A 21,983-nucleotide genomic window follows, 5' to 3' on the forward strand; every position below is an offset into this window, starting at 1 on the left:
CGTCAATCTCGCAACCGAATACCTTTCAATTGCGCATATGAAGTGCCTACAGTATCTGAGCACGGTGTCACAGATATTCCGCAAGAATCAGAACGTTCGAGTGTGTCCTGCCTCGTCATCACAGGGCCGTCCTCCCCTTCCCTCCTATCCCACAGTGCACTGCTTCAGGCCTCTTTCAGAGTAAAACCCCTGCGTTGTTTGATCTGATTGTCCGCGGTTCCAGGATAAATAGCATGTAAAGTGCAGCTCATGTAAAATTGGTCGGGGCAGGGAAGGCAAATCAGTTACAGCAGAAGCCAGTCGGTGATTTGACAGGCAAAGCGATGTTTCGGTCAAGTGGTGTGGTATGAAATTGAATAAATGTAAATGAAAGTTTAAGACCTTCAGTCACACGTCTCATTGGCATCTGGCTCACAGAGAAGTGGGGGGGGGGGGACATCTAGCGCCTTCTTAACTGAAATCTGTCCAGGTCTGCCGTCCAATGAAATAACAGCAGCCGTCGCCATATCGGCAACCTGAAACCCGATGAGTGTGTCGAGACGCACTGCAGTAAACAGGTGTTATATCAACACACAACACACATATATAAATACGTGTATGTGTATAGTGTTTATAGTATGTAAATTTATATATATATATGTATGTATGTATGTATATATGTGTGTGTGTGTGTGTGTACAGTATATACATATAGTCATACACACCAACCCTAAAAATGATACACTCCTCACGCTATTGTACAAGCAGTACATGTACACACACACACACACACACACACACATTCAACTCGTCCACTTCTTTGTGCACAGTGAGTACGCAGATTAATTCTGGATTGAAGTCTGCATGTTCAGAGTCGTTACAGGTTGTGCTTGTCATAACTTGCCAACAGCGTGTGTGTGTTTCCAGAGGCTGGTTTCGTTGGTCTGTGTTGATGTGCCTTCATGATTATTACTGCTGGGATCGGCAATATCAGAGAAGAAAGACAGATTTTGTTTACATTCATTAGAGACGCATCGTGGATATTTAATGGATATTTACCCAAGTTGACTGTCTGAACATTGATTTTAATACAATAAAAACAGTACATTAATTCTATTATACAGTAGTAATAATACAATTTTGTCATAATAATAATATTGTTTCAGCAGGATCAGTGCATGTGGCTGTTATTGTGTAGAATTTGCAATGAAATCGAAGGGAATGAAAGTCCCTCCTGACCTCTGACCTTCCTGTGTGCTCCGCAGACCCGTGTCTGACCGTGATCCCGCCATGCATGAGTGAGGCGGACCGCTTCAGCTTGGACGCCCTTCGACACATCCACAAGCAGCTGGACGACGACAACGATGGCGGCATCGAAGTCAACGAGAGCGTGGAGGTGAGGGGGGCGTCGCTGTAGCCTGGTTTTAATGGTGTATTTACTTTTTTGCAATTATTTATGTGATTTTGGCATAAAGTGTTGCTCAGTTATGTATTGCTCTGGGACGCAGTGGTTCTCACCCCTATATTTACTCATATTACTGAGGGATTCAGTAGCCTAGAGGGAAAAACACTCGCCTGCGAACCATAAGACCACAAAAACACAGGTAGTACTGTGCGGTATAATACTGACCCACCGCAGAAATATCCGCTCCTCTGGAAAACGACAAAGTAGCATCACCTGCAAGAAGCCACGCCCAGCCGCAGCAGGACCCTCCCATTAAAAAAAGCCCTTAAAAATCATGACTAAATGACTAATAATCCTTAAGTGCCGCGTTTAAATGTCTTAAAAATACTGCCAAGCCAATAAATCAAATGAAACATTCCTTCAGTCTTTCACCACTTCACCGGTCACTGTGCACTACGCAAGTGCAGCGTATGCATGGAAATGACCAGGGGTCGTCCTAGCCCAGGGGCTACATTGACATATGCATTCATATCAGACGTGAACGTATAAAGTCAATACAGTGTTCATATTTAACGCCGAAATCGTCAAGGACTGATCTCGTATACCCCAAAAAACGACTGCGCCCAAGTAATCATCCTTTTGTACTTAAAATATTTGAGAAACATGCATTTTGTGTTTTGAAGTGTGCATGTTTAATGATTTCATCTGTTCCCTTATATCTAGCCAATTTAATGTGAGATTTTGTCCGGTGGACGTATGAGGGCAGGCTGGTGCCATACTGCTCTTCGTTGAGCCACATGAAGTGCAAGCAGCAGTCACATGACCTCCAGGTCCTGTTGCATTGCCGCCCACACTCAGAGGTTGGCTCGACAAGGAAAACATCCTCCTGGATTACTTTACACAAGTCGGGTCATTATGAGGGTCACATCTGTACCCGCCCTGCCCTATTTCTCCTGCCTAGTGACAGCCATTCAGGTGCTAATGGAAGGCGGAAGGTCCAGCCTCATCTGAAAGCCGAAACCCGCCCTGTCTTCCTGTGTGTGAGACCTACACACACTCTCCTGGGTCGACGCCTTCTGCTGTGCCCATTATCTGCTTGAATAGTTCTTCTTTACATGTTAGATCAGGTGTTGGTTTGGTGTCTTTTCTGAACGTCTCAACTGTATCTGTTTATCTACACAGTGAGCAATATATCCTTATATGTTATATATGATCTGGTTAATTGTCACAAAGTCACGTGACCTGCTGCTCCTAAAAAATGTTTCACAGAAACACCTGGATCAGAGATTGAAGATTTCAATAACTGCAGATAAATCTAAAAGATTCTCCAATATTTTTTTGTAGCAACAGCCTGAAATAAATATAAACCACAGTGTACCTAGCCACTCTCTCGTGGTGTAGCGCCATCTCATATCCTCATATTAATTTGACTATGGACATAATTACACTAAAAACACACAAATCAAACTTACACCAGTTCAACGCCTCCTGCATTGGTTGCGTCTGAAGATTTCTGACCAAATGACAGTTCTGTTTTCTTAATTTTGGTGCCAAGATATTATCGACAGAACTGTCCATCAGAAGGAATCGGAGAGAGAGAGAGAGAGAGAGAGAGAGAAGACCCAACCTAAGGAAAGGCCAAACATTTTCTGCTTCTCACAGGGAGGGTGGATCAGGCGGGATGGAGGTGTCCTCTTTCAGACCACAGCAGATTCCTCTCTGTGTGCGCCTCTGTGTGTGTGTGTGTGTGTGTGTGTGTGTTGTGGGAGCGGGTACATGTGTTGCTAAGTAAACCCACAACCCTTTGAAGATGTCTGAGACGTCTACGAAGGCACTCATTAGTGGAAAATGAGCATGTAAGCGGTTCAACACACACACACACACATTAGTATTAATAGATCAATCAGGGAAAGACTCAAGTGCAGCCTGCTGTAGCTCAAGAACTGGGCCTTCGAACGCAGTCGCCGAAGACCTTACTGTCCCGGATCCAGAGAGCCTGAGAGAAGTGGGAGGGGCTTAGGGATTGGGGCACTTTATTAAATATGGCAACCTATTTACACCCTAAAGGTGTCCAGTTACAGCCATGAACCATTCATCAATGTGTCTGGCCACAGGAGACCACTGCTGTTCAGGTTTGACATATACTTACTAAAGTACTTATATGTATTTAAAGTACTATAATCTTGAAGTACATAATTTTTTGTTTTATACTGACAAATATGTCAGAAATGAAGCAATTATTTGAATATTACCTTCAATCAATCAAATAAGGTTTCTTTTTAAAGAAATGTCCATATATATATTTGTAAAGTTCTTTTCATTTATACAGTGGCTGAAAGGTTTATAACTAAATTCGGTGTTATCAGTGATATTTGTGCCATGGTCTCTGAACCTGGACGTTAGGGGGTAGCCATTAAAGTGGCCAGGGAGTCAAACGCTGAAAAATGCAGCGCAAGAATGAAGCAGAAAGCGGACGGACGGGGATATGGCGATAGTGATCATTGTTCATACCAAATTCTCCTGCCATCCGGGATCTGATCAGAACAGGAATCTTGCTGCTCACGATCTATCACCGACAGTCCTGTGTGTGTGGTTGTTCGTGCTGACAAGCTGAATCGGTAATTACGGCTTTGTTTATTGAGGTAATTGCATTTCGGTAATGACCCGACCCTGACCACCACCTGTCCCCCCCACCTGATGCCTGTGGCACCAAGCGGTTCCATCCCAGCACAGCCGCTGTTTATGGCCTCTTCATTATCACCCAAACCCACAAAACACACAGGGGCCACATGGCATATTGACCTTATCTTCGCGGAGTTGCTGGATTATCGGACACAACGGCCGCGTTTTACTGCACAATAGTTTAATATGCAAATACGGAGATTCATCTGGACACGAAGCAGACAGCTGATTATACTGATCGCAGTCCTGTGAAAATAGTCTGAACATTTCCCGTAGCCAATAATTTGACCTGAAATTGACATTGTAAGTTATGGCTGGTTCATGTATATTCTTGAGATCAAACTAACAGCAATTAACACATTAAAGGTCCCATTATGTGAACATTTTTTTGCTTTTTATATCGGTCTTAGCGTTCCCCTAATACTGTATCTGAAGTCTCTTTACAACATTTTGCCTTGGTGCAGAATTACAGCCACTTTTAGCCAGTGTCTGTAGCTTTAAATGCTAATGAGTTGGAGAGAGGCGGGACGATGAGCAGAGCGGCCTATAGAAATGCGCGGAAATTACATCATCAACATCATTCACAAACCAATGTTTGGCACGGACAGGAAGTCGTGTTGGCTCTCGCGTTTACATTTGTGCTCATTTTTACATTGAGCATGTTTTAGTGGGAAACTCCCCGGGGGGAAAAGCATGAGAAAGGGGAGGTAACCTTTTGCCTCATGATGTCATAAGGGGACAAATTCCAGATCTGACCATCCGAGCTGCTGCTCTCTGAATGGCGAAGCCGAATGGCCAAAGCGCTCTTTAATGCATATCGCCATTTCTAGCCACTGCAGGACCATAGACGGGGTAGGGGAACAAATATTAATGTTAAAAAAATAATAATGTTCATAATAAGGGACCTTTAATTTTGACCTTTAATCTCAATATCACCCATCCTTAATATTGTGTAAAAAAATAAGCCCAGTCATTAAGACGTGCCAGACAGTACATTAGCATCTAATCTCCGTATATCCCTTCATTACACCACGGTTCCCAGCTTAGAATGTAAATGATGTTGCTTGGTTTTTCTCATTCATAAACGTGACAAACGTGGTCAGCAACAGCAACAATGCAACCAGCATCTCCAACATGTAAATGTGGCGACCTGAATGTGTTGTGCCCCGCCCTGAAACCAGTGTCCTGGGATGGGCCCTTGCAGCTCAGGGGTAGCTTTAAGGCGGTTTGCAGGGAACGCCGCTCCCTTTGTAATCATGTAGGTGCTCGCCAGTGTTTGTATGATCTGGGCAACTCTTCTCTCTCGATGTATATATTAAGGGGCTAGTTCTTATCTCATGAGAACACATTTATTCCACATAAATAATTGACATAGATGTATTTGCAGAGAAGTGGCATCGAAGTGCTTAAAAGCAGGAGAAAAGTATAAGAGTAGCAGCTAACAATAGATCAGATGTGGAAAAAATATTTCTAATTCTACTCAAGCAGTCCCACAAGAGACAAGAAGCTTGGTGTCTCGGTGGCTGAGGCTGCTGTCATGCTGTCAGGCATTAATATCATAAAACATGTTTTGGTTTGATGTTTTGCAGTTCATCATAGAAGACATGAAGCAGCAGCAGACGAACAAGCACAGTCACCTCCACCGGGAGGATCAGCACATCACTGTGGAGGAGCTGTGGAAGGGCTGGAAGAGCTCGGAAGGTGCGAGGAGGAGGGTGAAGCAGTAGCGGAACTTTAATGCTTCAAATGGGTTTGAAGTGTCGGGATGGGATGGGGACGTGAACGTGCATTGTGACTTGTTTTGTCACTTGTCAGGGAAAGTAGGTTTAAGAAAGCTGAAATTGTGCTCTTTGATTTTCGGGATTGAACGTTCTGCCTGGTTCTGATGACAGCAGAAGGAAAAAGCCCTTCAACGCTGCAGTGGGAGACGGGAGGAGGGACGTGGGGGACAGCTGCTCAGTGAGGATGGGACGTCTTTTCACCACTGAATAAATTCTGTGGTGAAAATAGCACCAAACATGTAACACAAAGGAAGTTACAGAGTGATCACTGTCATGGGAAAAAATGGCATTTCCTGCTGCGAAGCTTGATAAAACCCAGCAAAACAGCAATTCACGTAACAATGAACGAAAATGTCACCTGTCCCATGGTTCTTAATTTACATTTACAGCATTTATCAGACATTCAGTAGTTATAGGGACACTCTGGGTTAAGTGTCTAGCTCAGGTACACAATGGTAGTGAGTGGGGTTTTGAACCTGGGACTTTGTGCTGTTACCCACTAGGCTACTGTCACCCCGTGTTCTTCTAATTCTGGAATAGTTCATCTCGCATTGTAAGTTTTTGTGTCTTTATTAGTAGCCAAATTCGTTTTATTTGTCTGATCCTATTGAGACACATCATGCGATCCAGTATTTATGCAAAGACACACACCCTCCCACACACACACACACACACACACACACACACCCCGGGAAGAACAGGGAACAGTTCAGGAGATGGTGCGAGCTCAGCTCGGGGGTTACGTCACCAGCTGAGCACTGTTGTGTTAGAGAGACGTCGCCTGTGTGACCCAGTTGTAAACTGGGGCCTTTTGTGTCGTGGCGTCGCACGGCTTGCTGGCTACGTGTAAAACGGTGAGACGCGGAGAAACTGTCTCCCTGTCACCGTTCTCCTGCCTGTCTACTGTAAATGTCTCATCATGGGGCAGATTTTACTAAAAGGTCAAATTCTTTGTGACTCCCCCTCCCCCTCCCTCCCTCCCTCGCAGTCCACAACTGGACGATAGAGCACGCAGTGGAGTGGCTGAAGGAGTCGGTGGAGCTTCCACAGTACGAGCAGAACTTCAGAGAGTTCAGAGTGGATGGAAACACGCTGCCGCGGTGAGTGGACTTGCGCAACAAACAACACGTCACAACCATCTCAAAGCAACGCACCACACACAGTGGAATACACATGCGGCATACACACCGGGGCAGTGGTGGCCTAGCGGTTAAGGAACCGGCCCCGCAATCAGAAGGTTGCTGCTTCGAATCCATCGAGGTGCCACTGAGCAAAGCACCGTCCCCACACACTGCTCCTCGGGCGCCTGTCATGGCTGCCCACTGCTCACTCAGGGTGATGGGTTAAATGCAGAGGACACATTTCACTGTGTGCACCGTGTGCTGTGCTGCTGTGTATCACATGACAATCACTTCACTTAATCACTTTATCACATGTTACACACTCCAGCCATAATAAGGTACAGAGTGGAAAAAAAGAGGTCACAAAGCAGTATAAATTAAAAACACAGAATGATGTATCACGCGAACGGAATGTCTTTGTGTTCAATTTATTGGATGGAGCCAAATCAGTAGCCAGACCACCTGTCTCCTACACCAGCGGTCGTGAGTTCGAACCTCGCTGAAGCCTTCAGATGTTATCATCACTTTTGTTTTTGGGCCAGTGGTGGCCTAGCGGGTAAGGGAGGCTGCCCACTGCTCACCAAGGGTTAAAGGCAGAGGACACATATTTGCTGTGTATCACAATGACAAAAACAATCACTTTCAAATGTCCTGCTGTAAATATGTTGATTGTTTTTGGACCTGTAATATCATGCCGAATATGATATAGTTAGATACAGTGCAGGCCAAAAGTTTGGACACAACTTCTCTTCTGTGTTTTCTTTATTTTCATGACCATTTACGTTGGTAGATTCTCACTGAAGGCATCAAAACTATGAATGAACACATGTGGAGTTATGTACTTAATAAAAAGTGGAGACCCGACCTCCACAGTCACCGGACCTGAACCCAATCCAGATGGTTTGGGGTGAGCTGGACCGCAGAGTGAAGGCAAAGGGGCCAACAAGTGCTAAACACCTCTGGGAACTCCTTCAAGACTGTTGGAGAACCATTTCAGGTGACGACCTCTTGAAGCTCATCGAGAGAATGCCGAGAGTGTGTAAAGCAGTAATCAGAGCAAAGAATATAATATAAAACATGTTTTCAGTTATTTCACCTTTTTATGTTAAGTACATAACTCCACATGTGTTCATTCATAGTTTTGATGCCTTCAGTGAGAATCTACCAATGTAAATGGTCATGAAAATAAAGAAAACACATTGAACAAGAAGGCGTGTCCAAACTTTTGGCTTGCTCGGTGAGCATAGGAATGTTGATATGAACCAAAACTTCGATGATGACTTGCTGTGGTGTAATTAAATGAGAATGGTGTTTGTTAATAACCAGTTCTTAAACAAGCATAATCTCACAAATTGTCAAATACAATGCAGAGCGACTTACAATAAGTAAATACAGGGACAGTCCCCCTGGGGACACTCAGGGTTAAGTGTCTTGCTCAGGGGCACAATGGTAGTAGGAATTAGGTAGTAGTAATAGTAGGAATTTGAACCTGGGTCCTCTGGCTCACTAGGCTACTACCACACACATTAATAATGATTAAATAAGTGGGCCCGATAATAATATAATTTCATCATTCGGAATGTAACAAAAAAATATCAAAGCCTGCAAAAACAGAACAATGTGTTTTTCCATACCTGTAAACACTTTTATTAAAATTCACTGTACATTTCCGCTTTTTGATGGGACTTGTTAGTTTCAGCCAACACCCATCAGATCACTGTTCCATGCACCTGCTAAACATGTTCCAGCGAACTCCGGCAAACACGCCACTGCCCCGCTGTCATCCACAAACACCGCATGACAAGATAATTAGCTGGATTTCAGGCGCCTCATCTGTCTGGATGCACCTGTTTTGGGTGGAACCCGTAAGTCACGAAGTGTCATTCGTCAGCAGTTTAGCGGACTTCGGTGGAGTCACACAACCTCTTGCTGTTCTTTAGTTCTCTGATGCCATCTGCTGGCCAAGGAGGGAGCACTGCGATTTACTGAAATACTCAGGGTGCAGATTCAGGTTCTTGGGACCCTTTATTGAAGGATTCGTTCATGACGCCTCTATTGGTATTAAGTTCGGTATCTTATTGGCTTATGTTGAATTACTAACATTTTAATGAATGTTCTATAGACTGGAGATGTGAAGAAACCAAGTTTTTTTTTGTTTTATTTATTGGTTTGTGCATAATTCTTATTCTATAAGTTGTTAAAAATGGAACGCTTTGTTAAATAACTGTTTGGTCTGGTAAGCAACCAGAAGACCCAGTAAGGAACTGAAATGAAAAACAGTCCTAATGATGAGTGGTTAATTACATCTGCCTCTGTTAGAGAGTGAGTTTGAATTCGTAATACAATAGTCGCACATGTATGTACATATGTTCAGCCGCATGTGTGTTTGTGCAAGCGTGTGTGCCTCTGTGTGTGTGCGAAGGGGTTTTTGTTTCATTGCCATACCTTCAGCTGCTGACTCATAAAGTGATGTCACAGCACGATATCCCATATCCACCTCTGGCATGCACACACACACACACACACACACACACACGCACACAGACCTATTAATACACACATACACACACACACACATGGACACACTCATAAGCACATATACCCACATACTGTACACACAGACACCAACAGGTCAGCATTGTGGAGAGAGGAAATTATAATTTGTGAAATTATAATTTACCAAATGCTCCGAGCTGGTTCAACCTTTGTTAAAATTTCCGATAAATGTCAATCATGTCACTGAAAAATGGAAACAATTTTACTATAGTTCGGATAGCAAGCCTGGGGGTCTGCCATAAAATGCGCTCACTCACATTTAAATGTATAGCATTTACCAGACGCCCTGATCCTTCTCAGTAGTTACAGGGACAGTCCCCCCCTGGACACACTCAGGGTTAAGTGTCTTGCTCAGGGACACAATGGTAGTAAGTGGGGTTTGAACCTGTGACTTCTGGTTCATAGGCAGGTGTTTTACCCACTAGGCTACTACCACCCACCCACTCACTCATTCACTCGCTACCCATGACCTCTGAATCCAGATCAGGGTCAGGATAAGTCATAGACATGCAAATAAAACACCTACAATCTGAAACACATGAAAACACATGAACACGTGAGATATAAACAATTTAAGAATATTAGAAATGCAGTTTTACCAGATAAACATATACACATATTGCAAGGTTTAACACATGCTCATGCCCTGTCAGTAAAAGTTTAATAGTTTTCTAATTTTCTCTTTCAGAATAGCAGCAAATGAACCGTCGTTTATGTCGACTCAGTTAAAAATACTGGACCAACGACATAAACAGAAATTGAATCTTAAAGCTTTGGACGCGGTGCTGTTCGGCCCTCCGCTGCGTAAGCATCATACGTTTATCACCACTGTTCTTGTCGAAAGCATCGGCCCTCATATCTCCCTCTCTCGCTCTCCGTCAGGTCCACAGCATAATTGGATGAAAGACTTCATCCTGATGGTCTCCATCCTGATCGGCGTGGGGGGCTGCTGGTTCGCTTACGTCCAGAACAAATCGTCCAAGATCCACATCTCCCAGATGATGAAGGACCTGGAGAGTCTCCAGACGGCAGAACAGAGCTTGCTGGAGCTGCAAGGCAGGTGAGATAAGAGACTCGAGAGGGAGGGATGATAGTGAGATGTTGAAAGAGGAAAAAAACTATGGGAAGAACAAGGGAGCCTGTAAAAAGTGGAAGAAGGGAAGACCAAAAAAATGATCCAAAAAAATTGGATCATTCAAGAATGACAGTTCTGTATCATCAAAAGCTGAATTAACAAACATGCAATTTGCAATGCTTGTTTGATATTTGATATGCATTTTATGCGTGTGTTGAGGAGCTGAAAGTGTTACTACATTTCCCCACCAGTTGCTGAATGACTTGAAATCATTTAATTACTTAGTTGGTAAAAGGTACATAATAATTATCACAAAATATAGGGAAGTCTGTTAATATGGCTGATTTTGAATAAAATAATTAGATATAAAAGCCTATTAAAAATGCGTGGCTAGGGGCTCCCTCTAGTGGAAGGCCAGGGGAATAATATTCACAGCTGATATGTGTTTAAATGATGTGTAGTTATTATTCTTCATATGTGTCGCAATGTACAATACTTAATATCCTTACCTGCTATTTGTTTGCAGTATTGACAGGGTTAACAACAAATAATATAAATATACTGTGCAAACTAGTTAAATAGGCCCACGATACTTTTCATGACAGTAAAAATGGTGCTGTCTGTGTTCTGGGTACGTTTGGGGACCACTGCTTATTGATCTCAAACACGGTGAAATGTTGCTTCTGTCACATCATCTAATCGTGTCTCATGTCATTTTACATCCGAAGGAAACATTGAAATAGAGTTAACAATACGCTACGGTACTTTGCCTGCATTCAGTGTGACCGCAACTCATTGACCTGTTAAAATTGATTAATTTCATAAATGTCCCAAAACTACACATGCAACACGTTTTAGTCAGCGATGGCACTATTCAAATTGTATGTGTATATTTGGATATTTCTCTGATCTGTAAGTGTGCTATGACTGTGCAGCTTTTGACTGCATTGACGATACAAAACTAATCTGTAACTTGCTCCAACAAGTTACAATTGGATCTGGGGCTTCTGATGGACTGTGAAGAAATAGAAATGAACGGTCTTCCATGTCTCTCAGGCTGGAGAAGGCCCAGGAGGAGAACCGGACGGTGGCAGTGGAGAAGCAGAACCTGGAGCAGAAGATGAGAGATGAGATCACTGGCGCCAAGAAGGAGGCCTACCGTCTCCGCGAGCTGAGAGAGGGAGCCGAATGTGAGCTCAGCCGACTGAAGTACGCCGAGGAGGAGCTGGTGCAGGTGGGTCATGCCCCCCCCCCCACCATCTCCATTTCCCACCCCACTAAACGTATAGACCGAGTGCATACTTGCTGGCCATTTCTACCTTCTATCTCGTAACAGGTGTCAGAAGATAGACCCTGCCTGCTGGTACGTTTGCCCCGTGTATTAAGAAGTTACTCGCTTACTTCCGTAGTAGTAGCTCTTCCTGGTGTCTTCCAGGGAAGCGTGATCTCATCCCGGGATCCCAGCTTTATGGTGTGGGTGCAGTCAGTTTAGCGATGCTTCGTATCTAGTTATCTGTTCATGCTCTAATGCTGGGTAAAACAAATTGGTAACTTTATTGGTAATATATTATAATTAGTGCTGGGCAAGTCAACACGTTATTATCGAATGATTTCAATAACGCTGCATTATCTTGCATTAACACAGTTTTTTATTTTATTTTAAAAGTCTGGCTCTGAATACACATGCATACGAACCTCGGGGTGGTCGGTCGATCGGAACACTCATTAGTGGTGGCCGAGTGAGTAAGGAAGCGGACGCGCGATCGGAACCCGTCCCCACACACTGGCTGCTCACTGCTCATTCACGTCAATTGACAGGAACAGAAAACAGAAGAAGTTTAGTCAGAGTATAGTTGCGGTCATCTTCTCCCCGGACAGGTCCTCTTTTTGAGACCCCGATATGGCATCCGGACGGGATTTCAGAATCATCCAGGCTTTTGGGCTGGTTAAAAATGAATCTCATCATGGGCATCCTTCATGCCTACTCACTTCCACTAGTGCTAGTGGATTGGTTTCCCTCTATTTCACAAGCTCAAAACTGGTCACCCAAATTTAGTGTGCATGTTTGTACTAGTACTACTAGTATTTTTATTTTTTTTATATCTGCAGGTTAACATTTTGCAAGGAACAAGTGTAACATGAAGTATCTGTGAATACTATTATTGCTGAAAGTTGCACACAACGATGCGATTAATATCAGACATATTAAAAATTTGTAATTGCCCAGCACTAATTATAATGTAATATTTTTAGTGTAGAAACACCCATGGATTGGTCCAATTAGGGGTTGTGTTCTGAGTTGGGGTCACAACCTTTGGGGTGGCTAAATCTATTCTGTCATTTTTTCCCCCTCGTTATTTGTGCTTGTGCATTGGTATGCCGCAACACTGACAAACACATTTTCAAACCTCAACATTTTTGCGTACTTGCTTCCTCTTCCAGGTACGCATGGCTCTTAAAAGGGCCGAGAAGGAGCTCCAGTCGTCGTGGTCCGTTCCAGAAGCCTTGCAGATGTGGCTGCAGCTCACACACGAGGTGGAGGTCCAGTACTACAACATCAAAAAACAGAGCGCCGAACTGCAGCTTGCCATCGCCAAGGACGAGGTGGTACATACTGGGAAATACCCATATCATATTTATCATAATGGCAATTTATTTATTTACTTTACTTTATTTAGCGACTTACAAGATTTATTTCATTTATTTAACCCCAAATCAAGTGTGTGAACCCCACTAATTATGTAATTGGTACCAATTAATGTCTACACAGATCAATATGACTATTGTATATTTTCCTTTATTAATTATAATTCATGTAAACAATTTTCTCTAGAAGCTTAATAGAATAATATATCTTAACAGTTTAGCCCAAAGGTTAACAGAAATAGCCTCTCGGGAAATTAAGGGTGACATATTATCGCCCTTGGTGTCTGGTCAAGAAATCAGAAGCCTCATTCTCACCCTGCCTGTCTCGCGAACGCTACTGATCCGCTGCTCACTCTTCTAATTGCTTTTACGCAGAATAAGCAAATCAATCGGGGGCGGCTGCCATTATTCAAACGAGTCCGCTGGTTATGTCACAAGGGGCTCAAGATACAAATGGTTCACCGGATCCCATGTTTATTGATTTAATGACCAATACGTATTTTTATCTTCTAGTGTAACATTGTGTCCCTTTTTAAATAGACTGTGGAGTAGTTAAACTAACCTGTAAGATATGAGACATATACATGTCTGCATTGCAGGAGTGAATACAGCTCAGAAAATAAAACCACCAGAGGGTGTGTAGCAGGGCTCAGCCAATCAGATTTTAGATTTGGTTAATTGTATTAAAACATAGTGGGAGAAATATCAACTTGGCCATGAAGTGCTGGGCCACATAAAACCACAGAACGGGGTCAGCACATGCTGCGGCGGACAGTGGGTTTCCGTCGCTGAACAACTGCATCTAGAGATGGATACCGAAACCTGGTACTTAATCGGTCCCGGTGCCTAATTATAAAAGACCGAAGTATTGATAAGCTCTTACGTTAACAGTTCTGCTGTTGGTACTGGAGAACTAAAAAAAAAAAACTGTTAATGTAAACATTACCTAGCATGTTTTACCAGACCAGCCTTTCGGAATTTGCAAGAATATTTGTTAGTCGCCTCCACTGCCGGGATTTGCAATCTCACGCACGAAATGTGCAGAGCTTGTGCACGCATAACACAAGAGAGCTCGCACTTATGGAGTGACGATGGCGGAGAGAACCAAACCAAGTATGGTTACACTTCACCCGTGTCACCGGTCCCGGCTTCTATATTGATTTTTCTCCAGAAGAAGGGCGAAAAGCTGCTAGTTCTTTTTGCTTTACAAGCACTGGTTTAGTTTGTTATACATATTTTGTGTTAGATACATTGGTGTTTTCAATTTCTTTTGGTTTTTTTAAATTAAAAAACACAACAAAAAGTACAGATAAGAGTACCGTTAAAGTGTGAATCGATAAGGGTGGTATCAATACAAGTAGTAATACCGTTAAAACCTGAACGATACCCGTCCCTACCTGCATCCCAACCTTACCTCACCAAGCGAAATTGGTTCTCTGGAGAGACCAATCACACAACTCTCGCTCTTCTCTGCCTGACAATCCGACGGTCGAGTCTATATCCAGGAGAACAGTGCTGGCCTGACCATATTGTGCCAAGTGCCAATATGATGGATTATGGTGTGGGGCTGTGTTTCAGGGGCTGGGCTTGGCCCCCTTTTCTAGCAAATGACATTTTGAACAATTGCGGGACCAGTTTGGCGATGCCCCCCTCCTGGTCCATCATGTCTGCGCACCAGGGCACAAAGCGAGGTCCATATAGGGCTGGCTGAGGTAGTTTGGTGTCTCCACAGAGCCCTGACCTCAACCCAAAAGAACACCTTTGGGATGATTTATGGTGGAGACTGTGAGCCAGGCCTTCTCGTCCAACTACTCTTCTGGAAGAATGGTCAACAATTCCCATAAACACACTCCGGAACCTTGTGGAAAGCCTTCCCAGAAGAGCCGAAGCTGCAAAGGGCGGGCCAGCTCCATATCAGTGCTGTCAAAGGCAGATGTTCCAATTCTTTTGGAGCTATGGTGTATATGTGTCTCTGTAAATGGAAGTAGTCCGGCCAGCGTGTAAAGACCCACGCACACAGTGACGTTCCCATACACAAAGAGTAAACATTCTTCTTTCTTTCCTACCCGGTGATTTTTTTCCCAGCAGCGCGTAGCTAAACGACTTTTTAATGACACTGTTTTGCCTTTCTCTCCTCTGTTACCTCCTTATTGCGAATGAGCCATCAGCCAGTTCCACAAAGCAATTAACCGCCGAGCAAATGGAGCATAGAGCTTCTCAAAAGAAAATGAGTAAAAGACGCTTACGTCGGAGCCTTGGTGTGCCGGGTGTTCTTAGAGCAGTGAAGGTGACGTCTGTGTTTCCCGTGTCTCTGTCTCCAGGCAGACAAGATTAAGAAGAAGAGGGGCTCTGTTTTCGGGACGCTTCATGTTGCCCACAGCTCCTCTTTGGACGAGGTGGACCACAAGATATTGGAGGCAAAGTACGGGTCGAGACTCACACAACTCAGCACACAGCCTATAATGCATACACAAATAGCCAAGCAACACACTTGAGTATTTTTGAGCCGAAGTCTACGCCTCTACACCTAAAAACGCATCAAATGCTGAAATATCACTCCGTTAACATAAACATTACGCACCGAGAGATTATTTCTTCTTCATTACAGATGAGTTGAACGCAGTACAGCTGGTGCCCATTTCATCCGATTTCATTGACATTACATGGTTGCGGGTTGCCACACCGCGCATAGTCGCTCAAGCATTGCAGAGCTGAGCACCTGGACGGTTCCTTAACACGCTTGTTTCTGAACTAGAAAATCCCTGTCGGAGGTGACGGCGTGCCTTCGGGAGAGGCTGCACCGGTGGCAGCAGATCGAGAAACTGTGCGGCTTTCCCGTGGTCAACAACTCTGGCCTGCCCAGCCTCACCGCGACACTCTACTCCGACCACAGCTGGGTGGTCATGCCGCGGATGTCTGTGCCTCCGTACCCCATCACTGGAGGCGTGGACGACTTGGATGAAGACACGCCGCCAATCATTCCACAGTTCAACTGTAAGTGTGCAGCAGAAGTCAGAGGCTCTGCACGTGTGTGTGTGTGTGTGTGTGTGTGTTGTAGTCAAGACTACCTAAACCGAGACCAGAGAAACCGAGAATCTACATCACATTACTCAACTGTAGAGAGAAAAGTGTCATTACTCATTAAATCAAAATTATGTGATCTTTTCAATTTTATTGTCTGTATGTCTCTCATTTAAAATCTCCCACGTTTGTTACAGTTAAAAGGCCCGATGGGAAAATAATATTCTGAGCAATCTCCTCCAATAACCATTTTATAACACCTTGTCAAGGGAAAGAGATGAGATGAACCAGAAAGTTGTTCATATTAAGTCACTTATACCAGGGACAGAGGTCTTATACCAGGGACAGGGACATAGCCATATGAATATGGCTATGTAATCATCCCTTGCTTTGAATTGAAGACAGTGGACAATTGACTCTCAAATGTTTACTGACACTCTTTCAAATACAATTTCTTCTAGAAAATTTGTCAAATTAACATTAGTAAGACAGTGCTGGTTCACTGATGTACAGTCAGTGACTTTTAAGTTAAAATAATCTACTCTAAATTCATTTACATCTCTAAAAACTCCTCATGATGGAGAGGACTCAGCTAATCAAGTTCTATTTTCATTTTGGAATGTCATACAATGAAATTATTGCTGCTCTTGCACATAAACACGGGATTCTGATCAGCCGGACTCAATTTCTGCGCATCCTGAAAGATAACAGGCTCAGCCGACGGAAGGACTAAACGGACCAAAATATGTTGTCTGAATTGCTACCAAAAAATCAGCGATCCATGAGTTTTATTAGGGGCTATTTTATAGAAGCCTTTGAAATATTGAATAACTGTCCTAAACTTGACCACACAGACCGTGGTACAGAAACCCGCGCACACAGGATGATAGCTATTTATTTATTTGCATTTCACGGTACTTAAAGGGGCTCTGTAGTAGTGATCTAGCTGCTATCCCCCCCTGAACAAACGACTGTGCTATTCGTGCGTACGCGACATTCTTTGTCAGATTTCAGAGTTTTTCCTCATAGTTTTGACGACAAGAAATGCAGAGCTGGTCAGCGGCCTTGTAGTTCGTGATATCACTGTTCTTGCTTTCTCTACGGAGAACTGGCACACGCAAAAAATGCATTTGAATTTAGACGTGTAATAAATAATCATACCGTTCTGTGAGGACGTGCTGTTTTCTCTTTTTTTCTCATCAATACCAACACAAGAACGAGACTAAGACAAGACTGAGACCACAAAAAGATTGTGATTGTGTGTGTACAGATTTAGGGGGACGTATGTGTGCATACAGTTATACTTTGTCTTTGTCCTCTTTGTCTGTGCGCGTGTTCACACGTGCGCTTTAGCAGCGACCCTGTTGAGGCACCCGCTAACGCGCAGCAGCAGTCTGTGCCGTTCACGCCGGGGCATGCTAACTTCCCAGCAGTCCTTACTCTTGTCCCCCGACCCCGACCTCCTGTCCATGGCCAGCGTGTCCCTTTCTTACCGCTCTGAGCCGGATGAAGAGCACATCTTCTTCACAACAGACAAGAAGGGGTAAGTGTCTGTCGTCATCTACCAAAACCACACCAAAAATTAACACTCCTTCATACTAAAAGAAGCAGATCTGAAATAAAATAATCATGAAATAAAAATTTTGAAAAATGAAAAAATACCGAAAACTGTAGACAATACATTGCTGTATGTATTAATTTTAATGTATAATTTAAATTTACATTTATGGCATTTATTAGACGCTCTTATCCAGAGCGACTTACAATCAGTAGTTACAGGGACAGTCCCCCCCTGGAGCAACTTAGGGTTAAGTGTCTTGCTCAGGGACACAATGGTAGTAAGTGGGATTTGAACCTGTGACTCTGTAGTCTTCTGGTTCATAGGCAAGATACTATGTATCTCTGTTAACCTTTTGAAATGTTTTTTTTTTGTTGCCCACTGGTGGCCTTAGTGGTGATACTGTGATTTGTCTTGGAATAATGAGCGACTCTTTCACAGGGAATCTCAGGACACCTGCTCAGACTCGGACTCCCTCAGCTCGTCTCAAGGCAGGAAGCAGCTCCCCAGCCCCTCCAGCACAGGCATGGAGACCCCGCAGCGCAAGACCTCCCGCGAGGAACTGCTGCTGCTGAGCCAGGAGGCGCAAAGCTCCGCCCTCGACGCCCTGTCCGGCTACCCTCCCACTCCAGCCTCCACACCTGGGCAGAGGGGCTCTCCCGACCTCACCCACGCCATCCCAGAGTCCCAGAGCATGACCTTCCCACCAGGCACCAAGGTCTACAACGGCATCCTGGAGAAGTCCTACAGCCTGAACCAGCTGCCGGCCTCTGGCGCCCCCGCTGACGGCCGCTTCCCGTCCCTGACCTCACTGGACACGGAGGTGGTCAAGGTGCCCCGAGAGGCCAAACTTCAGCACACCTCTTCCCAGGACTCCTGTGACAACGGAGAAAAAAAACGCTCCAAGATAAAGAGTTTATTCAAGAAGAAAAAGTGATAAATAGAGATATCAATATAAAACGAGGAAAATAAAAGGATGAAGAACACTTAGTCATTTAGCCTTAAAGAAATGAACTGTCAAAAGAAGCCAAAACGTTTGTCTGTAATTTTCTTTCCCTTTTTTTTTTTGTTTTTTCGTTTTTTTATTTATTTGAATGTAGCTCTGTCTGGGTTTTCAACCTGAGCCGGTAGCCTTTTATGATGAATTTATTGAGTTATTTTTTTAAAGGTCACCCACAGCCTCACAACTTATCAGCCTTTAAGGTCAAGAAAGTTGAACTGTTCAGGTTCACGGCGGCCATTTTGGAAGGAAAAAAAAAAGGCCTGTTGCTCTTTGGGTTCGAACCAATGAGCCGCTTGTTTTCAGGGCCGAGGGCTGAAATGTGGACATGCAGCTTTAAGTCGGTCGTTGTTTACCGAGGCCATGGAGCTCCCGTACTTGATGAATTTCCTCCGGAACGAGAAAAAAAAAAATCCTGCTAAGGTTTGTTGCACTACTGCTTTCCTCCGTAGGGAAAGAGCCGCCACGTGGTGGAATACACAATAAACGGAAGACTTGTAAGCGGACGGGAGGACAGCGCGGACGGGTGGGACGGATGGGTGGCAAACTTTGCTGCAGTGGAATGAGGTGCAGCATGATTTGCCTGTCATTAACTACTCAGTGTTTGCTTGAATGTTGTAGTAGGCGTGGCATAATGTTTTATTGTGCAACTATTGTGCAACAAAAAAAGATGCAAACGTCTCTAGTACCGCATTATATACATTATATAGTATGCATATTTTAAATAGTGGATGCACAGTTATGCTGCCGTTCTACTACTAGACATTCAACCAAAAACAAGGTGCTTAACACTGGCAAAATCATGCATTTCATAGGCGAAGATGTGTAACTCCTTTATTGTATAATTTACGTTATAATGTTGAAATAGCAATGTTTTTAAGAAAATATAAAATAATTTTACAGAAATTGAGAGGCGAGTGAAAGACTGTGGTTTTTACTGGAGAGTTGGATACAAATATGCAGATTTTTTTTTAAGCTCCGCCTCCCCACTCCGAAGGGTGTGGACTCTACTCCACCCACACTGTGATGTCAACCCCAAAAAGTCCTGAAAAGACAAGAACAACCATACACTATGTAATAGCGTGGTTGCGATGACTGTTGTTGCAATGTTATTTATATGTTGTGAGAGCATTGTGTGTGTGTGTGTGTGTGTGTGTGTGTGAGAGAGAGAGGGAGAACAAGGCTATAATGTTTCCAGTACTGTTTGTAAGGTACAATCGCCAAAATTCGAGCTGCACAATACTTACTGTGCAAAAAAACAACAACAGAAAAAAACACCTGACGACTGATGGGCAGACTTGTGAATTTTGGTGAAATGTTAGGATAATTAATATATTATTTTCTCTCTTTTTTTTTTTTGGATATTTGGTGTGTGAATATTTGTATACTGTAGAACGAATTAATAAAAAATGAAGGAATTTCAGGTTTTGCACTTTGCTGATTCATTGATTGGCAGGAACAGCAGATCTTACAAAACATATTGTATTAAGCTGATGTTTTTATCACATGAATATGATTGCAAAAATCTGCACCCTGCACAGGTGATCTGATGCGATCTGATGTTTTATGGATAAGCGAATGGATTCGTATTATGGATAAGCGGTGTTGATAAAGCGGCGAATTTTAATTGCTTTTGCCTATTAAGGGGGCGGAGCCACAGCTGGGCGTGCGCCACGACGGCGAGTACACGAATTCGACCACGAATGTGATCGCCACACGAATGGCACGTCATTTCCTTTCATCCCACCTCCACGTACTGTGAACGTGAAGAGTTATTACACGTGGATCGTTCGACCTCCTGGCGCAAGAACCCGGAACTGGATTGATCGGTGATCAGCGGGAGGAATACTTCTATTCCGCTTCTCGAAGAGCCACGAGGGACACGCGGGGTAGTGGGGTTTGAAGGGGGTGATGAATGGGTTTTCCTCGACTGAGTCGAGATATTCCCCCGTCTACTAATATTCCCGGCGTCCGCTTCCGAGCGCTGCAGTACCGGAACCGGACGCCAGGTGTCAGTGTTGCACTGCGGCCGTTGCAAGAAATGCAGACGCTTTGTAAACGTTGTCTGGTGTGTGCGTGTGTGTGAAAGAGAGAGATAGATGGTGAATGTATTCCTACAGATTGAGAGATAAGTGTGCTGCAGCGATTAATAGATTCAATAAACAATTTGCCATTGCAATAAACTTCAAAAAGCAAAAAAAAAAGCTTAAATAAAATACTGTACAGCCATCAAAACAGGGCATTTATATTGCATCGTCACTGAGATTGTGAGTCTGAAGAGGATTTGTAAACTAAAATTTCAATTACATGGACCTGGATTTGACTTCAGCACTGTCTGATCAATTCACGGTCAAATATTCGCGTGGCTATCAAGGAAGCCAGCCAGTAAAGAAGTGAGTAGTTTCTGAAATATGAAGTAGCTTAAAGTCTCCCTGCTGACTATCTGGTCCCCCTACATGCCCATGACAATGCGGTGCGAAGATCACAAGGTAGACCAAGCAATACGTTCCTAATGCGCCGACCATTCGCTGGAACAGAAGAAAAATGTCATTAATGGCCTGATGACATTGAAAATAGAATGTCCATTCACCGCTGTAGGGGATTCTATTTCCCATCTCTGATAACGTTTTAATCCCTGGCGGGTTGTTTTCTTAACCATGGCCATTTGGAAGGACAATTTACCCAGTCAACCTTAAGGCAAAAGGCTCATGCAGTAAAATGCGAAGTCATGTTGTCCTCGTCTCGTGGGAAAGGGATGCTTTTTTTTTTTTCTGTAGGACACAAACCTTCACCTCAGGAAGTGCTTTCCTGTCTGACTCGGTGTGTCACCGCACCTCAACTGCCAAACCACCCAGAAGAGCCGAGTGCCATTAGCAGCTCAGTTTACCCAGGCGGGAGACAACCAGGCCAGCTCTGGTGAAGACAAACAGATGACAACCAGTCTGACTGCCAAACGGGGGGGAAAGAGACAAAAAGAGGGACATGGAGCAAATAGCTGGCCTGCACAAACATTTCGACTGCACAGAGCGTGACAGTGGCACTTTATTAGAGACCCTTGCTCTGCAACTACGCCTCGTCTTCCAGACAGTCATCAGACTCAAAACCAGAACATTATTTCAAACTGCACACAGAGTGAGAGAAAAAAAAAAAGTGTAGAAT

The 21,983-nt window shown here is 43.9% G+C and overlaps 1 protein-coding gene across 4 annotated transcripts in view; it reads left to right on the forward strand.

The window, feature by feature from the left end:
* Nucleotides 1-20,247, forward strand: part of stim2b (stromal interaction molecule 2b) — a 39,476-nt gene extending 19,229 nt beyond the window's left edge. The window contains exons 2-13 of one of the 4 annotated variants that reach the window (XM_028974266.1): nucleotides 1,245-1,375; nucleotides 5,656-5,767; nucleotides 6,836-6,947; nucleotides 10,213-10,328; nucleotides 10,407-10,584; nucleotides 11,656-11,833; nucleotides 11,936-11,962; nucleotides 13,042-13,203; nucleotides 15,567-15,667; nucleotides 16,001-16,239; nucleotides 17,623-17,809; nucleotides 18,266-20,247. In XM_028974266.1, the coding sequence (XP_028830099.1) occupies nucleotides 1,245-1,375; nucleotides 5,656-5,767; nucleotides 6,836-6,947; nucleotides 10,213-10,328; nucleotides 10,407-10,584; nucleotides 11,656-11,833; nucleotides 11,936-11,962; nucleotides 13,042-13,203; nucleotides 15,567-15,667; nucleotides 16,001-16,239; nucleotides 17,623-17,809; nucleotides 18,266-18,761 (2,039 nt within the window). In that variant the 3' untranslated portion in view covers nucleotides 18,762-20,247. Of the gene's footprint in view, nucleotides 1-1,244; nucleotides 1,376-5,655; nucleotides 5,768-6,835; nucleotides 6,948-10,212; nucleotides 10,329-10,406; nucleotides 10,585-11,655; nucleotides 11,834-11,935; nucleotides 11,963-13,041; nucleotides 13,204-15,566; nucleotides 15,668-16,000; nucleotides 16,240-17,619; nucleotides 17,810-18,265 lie in introns of all 4 variants that reach the window. The other 3 variants (XM_028974257.1, XM_028974286.1, XM_028974275.1) reach the window with 3 other exon arrangements.
* Nucleotides 20,248-21,983: the final 1,736 nt, after the last annotated feature.

The sequence above is a fragment of the Denticeps clupeoides genome, chromosome 1, assembly GCF_900700375.1.
Source record: "Denticeps clupeoides chromosome 1, fDenClu1.1, whole genome shotgun sequence".
NCBI classification, from domain to species: domain Eukaryota; kingdom Metazoa; phylum Chordata; class Actinopteri; order Clupeiformes; family Denticipitidae; genus Denticeps; species Denticeps clupeoides.